Source organism: Elgaria multicarinata, chromosome 1 (assembly GCF_023053635.1).
Source record: "Elgaria multicarinata webbii isolate HBS135686 ecotype San Diego chromosome 1, rElgMul1.1.pri, whole genome shotgun sequence".
In the NCBI taxonomy this organism is placed as follows: domain Eukaryota; kingdom Metazoa; phylum Chordata; class Lepidosauria; order Squamata; family Anguidae; genus Elgaria; species Elgaria multicarinata.
The window spans coordinates 172,364,041-172,369,091 of NC_086171.1; the positions used below are offsets into that span (position 1 = coordinate 172,364,041).

Here is a 5,051-nt window from a genome sequence, read left to right on the forward strand (position 1 = left end):
CAGTTCCTAGCTACCATCAATCGTGCTGCAGTCAGCAAACTCGATATCAATTCTTCAATTTCTTTTCCACATTTTAAATCTTCAAATAGTGACAGTAATTCCCGCTATTTCTTCAATCTCCAAAAACACCATCTTCCACAATCTTTGTACATATTTGCAATCCCACCACATATGTAAATACGTTCCTTTCCCCCCACAACCTCTCCAACAGTTTGCTGAATGCTGATTATTTATCTTATTCAATCTAATCGGGGTTAGGTACCACCTCCATATAATTTTAAAATAATTCTCTTTTATTCTCACTGACAGTCTTAACTTTCAACAAAGAAAGGAGGAAGAATGAGAGAGGTGAAGCTAGTAATGGCAGATAACATTGTGGACATATCTTGAAAGTGCAACGTTTATTCAGGCCCTGATCTATGACTGTTGTGATGTAGCAGGGAGTACTCTAGTTCAGTGGTAGAGCATGTGTTGGCTGTGCAGGAGATTCCAGATTCAAACCCTGCCACTTTCAGTTAAATACAATTTTTAGTAGCAAATTCATGGAAATTTGAGATCTTGGTGAGCTGCTGATAATCAGAGCTAGGTACACCAATGGTCTGATTCTCCAGAAGACATCTATAGTGCTTCGATGAAATGTTTACATTAGGTGCATCACGTGTTGGATCCGTATGTAGAATATAGGTTCTTAAAATCTGAAGGCAAGCTCCTCGGAACTTCTTTATTCTGAAAGCATAGACGATGGGGTTCATGACTGAATGGGAGTGAGAGAGAAGGATGCCCATGGATGTCACACATTGTGGGATGGAATATGAACCAAAATATGTGATGCAGTTCATGATACATATTGGCAGCCAACAGAGAGCAAATAAGAAGAGGACCAGGGCCAAGGATTTGGCAGTCTTGAACTCATGTCTATAAAATATTCCTTGCCTTTTGACAGTCATTGAACAGTGTTTCAGCTTTGTTCGGATGATGCAGAAAATCTTTGTGTAAAGGATACACATGAGGATCAGTGGGACAAGGGTGCCGGCAAAGAAGCTCAAGTATACCAAGTAGTCCATTTTCATAAGATTGGTAAACTGGCATTTAGTGTAGTTTGAGTTATCTGTTTTTTTGTGTGCAAAACCAAACATGGGAACAAAACCCACCAGTAGCGATAAGAACCAGATTGCTACCAGAATGATCCAGACTCTTTTTTCAGTAGTTATTTTATACCTGTTTTAGGGGAGAAAAATAAAATCCCACATCAAATGAGATGTTATTCTTTAAAACATCCATGCTCAAAGTGTGAGATAGATCCTGTTCTCTTAGGCAGCCCTGTCAAGTGAGGAGCAAGCAATGCCCTTGCATTATGCCTTCCACCTCAGTAAGTAGGTCTCTTATGAAAAGTGCTCAGGGGTCCCCTTCCCCACAAAAGGTCCATTTAGGCCTTAGCTAGATGGGGCGAAATCCCGGGGCGATCTCTGGGATTGTCCCTGTGCATTCATATGACGCACAGGGGAACCCAGGATCAGGAAGGAATGATCCCTCCCTTGCCCCAGGATCTCGCTCTACACTTTAGGCACACTTTTTCTGCAGTCTTGGGCTGAGTCTGAGACCACGGAACATGTGTGCGGGCGTCACGGTTTATCACGATTCCTCGAGGTTCCTCACTTGGAGCCGTGAGCCATCAGGAGCTCTGCGCCCATCAGGGTTGGGATGGGGGGAGCGGGGGATTTTTTTTTTTTAAAGAACAACTTTTTTGCACATGAGCGCTCGTACGCATCTTCTGTTTCTTTAAAAAAAACCAAAATGGTTGGGTGCAACATCCTCTCCTTCTGAGGCCATTGCGCGCCGCATGTAAACAGAGGGGGGATCTCACGATAAAAACACTGTGAGATCTTCACGCCTCCATTGCGCAATAACAGGTAGGTCTAGCTGAGGCCTTAGAGAAGATTTCAGCCCATGTGGTTATTACTCAGGAGCATCCCTACATTTCTGGCCAACCTACTGGTTTTTCGCAATCAATAACTATTGTTATAAACACCAAAATACATTTCTCTATTTTTTTAAAAAAAGGTTGATTGGCATAACATTGCTACAGTTATTATGAGTTATAATAAACTAATCAGAACAAATATTCTTAAAATACACTTTTTAAATGGCTATCAAAGGGAGCACATTGAAAACTTGCTGAGAATCTTGGCTTTTTTTAACCTCTCCCCCAACCTCCAAATCTCCAAAGATCTGCTTGATTCCCTGATAGGACTCTTACCAGGATCCCTCCCAACCTTCTTATGAAGAAAGAAACAATTAACACTCCTAAATGTTCCATTGTTCTTGCTCCCAGAAGTCCTTCTTATCTCACCTGTCTAAAATTTAATAGATGTATAGCACAGGGGACAGGAAAATAGGAGAGATGTGTTGTCAGCCCCTGAATATTCCTTTTTACTGGGTATCCCAGAATTCTTCAGCACACAAGAGCCACGCTCTTAATGTCTGTTGTAGGAATTATTATTGCAAGGAACTTGAAGAGATGGCTGCCTCTTTGATCCAATGGGTCTTCTGTCATCAGAATGGGGAAGGAGCTGATTTTCACCAAACCTCCTGCACAGCCTCCCATGCTGTTCTGAAGGGCCCTCCAACCCTCTAGAACAGATTTAGAGGGGCGGGAGTAAGAGGGATTCATGAAAATTGCCTTCCTCCCAATTCTGATGGTGGAAGGCTACTGGATCAAATAGCCTTCCATCGGTGGAGGGACACCATTGGACCCAAACTATGGGGAATTATCAATTCACTAACAACTCTCAAAAATAACAATTGCAATTTCTGTCTGAATGCAATAAGGCAGCTATGCCATACATTGACTGGGTTTGCATAATCACAGAGGTGGAAATAAATCATGGTGGCTTATTTCCACACACACACATGCATGTATGCTGGGGGGGATTTGCATTATTACCCTTGGCAGCATGGCTTGTTGTACTGTGCAAACCCATCGGCTGTTGCAGGGTTCTGGGTGACACGTCACGCATGGTAACAAGGGTAATTATACAAATCCCCTGGCAAATGTGCAACAGGGAATGGGAATAAGAGACCATGACTAATTTTCCCCTCCATGATCATGTGAAACGGTTCATTGTCTTTCAAATTTCCTCTTGACCAGATACAAAAGAGGGCAGGGCTTCTGCAGCTTTAATTGTTGCGATGAGGGAATTTCATCAGGTGCTGAATGAATACAAGTGACACCTGCTGAAATTCCATTTTCTATGCAACCATATGAAAAGGAGCAGCTCTGTCCTCCTTTTCATATTGTCAGCCTAACAGTGATGGTAGACCTGGAAAGGCATTCATAGATTTTTATTTAAACCTAAGCTGAAGAATGAAAACCAGTCCCCTGAAAGGCAGTTGTAAAATTCAACCCAGTTTGTATAAGTTGACAATGCACGTGTACGAAGTCAGGTACAAAAAATAGCACACACAAAACACCTAATGAAAACAAGCCCCCTGTATCTCGTGCAAGAGACACCATTTAAACCCTGATATCCAAACCATCCTTGGAAAGGTATGACTCACCGGGTCAGCAGCTGCACTTTCAAATATCTGTCAATCGCAATGGCGAGCAAGGACAGGATGGAAGCCTGAGTAAAAATCATAAGCAGGCAGCACATGAACAGGCAGCCTTCATACGCCATCGGGATCCCTAAGCTCACCACGATGGCCACTGGCATGGCGAGCCCCACAGCGATATCGGCAACTGCCAGTGAGGCAATAAAGTAGTAGATGGTCTTCTTCTGAAACTCCGGGGTAACTTTCACCACCCAAATAACCAGGACATTACCCAGGATGGCAAGCACTGCAATCACAGACTCTATGGCAATGTAAATGCCGTCAGGTTTTGGCATCTCGGGAAGCAAGGATTTTCCCTCATGCTGAGGAGAGTCCATTGTAAATAGGTTGAAAGGGAGACTTTTCCTGAAGCAAAAACAAAAGGAGCTTCGACCAGTGTTCTAGCTAGTGTGATATTAATGAGGGAAGAGCCACAGAGAACCTCATGACATCTTCATCATCATAAATTGCTCAGAACCAATTGCTATGCTTTCCTGCAGATAAGCACTTCCAGTTTCTTAGGAACAAAACCTTGAGGAGGAAATTGTTTTCAGGCCATTTCATTTGTGGGTTTTAAGGTCTTAATGTAGCTAAAAATATCAGAGAGGTGTGTGTGTATGTGTGTGCTTTTAATTCATTTCCCATCTTTTATTATAAACATATATAGTCCCCAAATATATAACAAATATTAAATATCAGCACTGAATGATCAAACAGGAAAGATAAATATATCTAAACGAGGATAGTTACATAAGTCAGTGTGGGCAGAAGATAGATCAAGATCTATCAGCAGATTGCTGAGGGGTTTGCACAACACACCAACCCATCATGGGCGACTAGTCATGCACTCTTGGTTGTTCCATGAATAACCCACAGTACATGGTTTGTGCACCTGACAGATGTTCGGGCACACCACTCACAGTGCATAGCTTGTTCCCACCCCTTCCCCTTCAGTCCTCCAGGTGGCTCTGCCCAGTATCACAGGGGACCTTGTAAACAGAAATTGCCTTGTCTGCCACCAAGTCCCACCATCCACGTTCCCGCAGCAATCCAATGCCCTTTATCCATAATGAGTTGGTAGGTCTGGGTTCGGACAACACGCCAAACCATCATGGGTAAAAAACCTCCTACAACAGACCGTGGCCAAGTTCAGACGATCACAGGGGAAAAAGAAGCCACAACGAGTTGAAGATTGGAGACAGTAATATGGTATTGGTGCCTGTTCTGGAACCTGCTGCCCATGGTAGCAGCTTCTCATCTCACTTCAGAATAAACTTGACCTTCTAAGCTCTCTGAATACTTATAGATAAAGCATCATTATAAAAAGACTCTACAAGCCTGTGCTGTCTTCCAAGAGGTGTACCGCCTAAGTCTGCCATGAACTTCTCTTCCCTCAGGGAAAGAGCATATTGAATATATGTGAAGCATTTAGCCCATTATTGGAACTATGGTTTGAAACC

The 5,051-nt window shown here is 43.0% G+C and overlaps 1 protein-coding gene across 1 annotated transcript; it reads right to left on the reverse strand.

Annotated features, from left to right (window-relative positions):
• Window positions 1-515: 515 nt before the first annotated feature.
• Window positions 516-3,887, reverse strand: LOC134407857 (adenosine receptor A3-like). The gene is made up of 2 exons (XM_063139861.1): window positions 3,559-3,887; window positions 516-1,218 (listed from the first exon to the last, which is right to left on the reverse strand). The coding sequence occupies exons 1-2, from the start codon at window positions 3,885-3,887 to the stop codon at window positions 516-518; spliced, it is 1,032 nt and encodes a 343-aa protein (XP_062995931.1).
• Window positions 3,888-5,051: the final 1,164 nt, after the last annotated feature.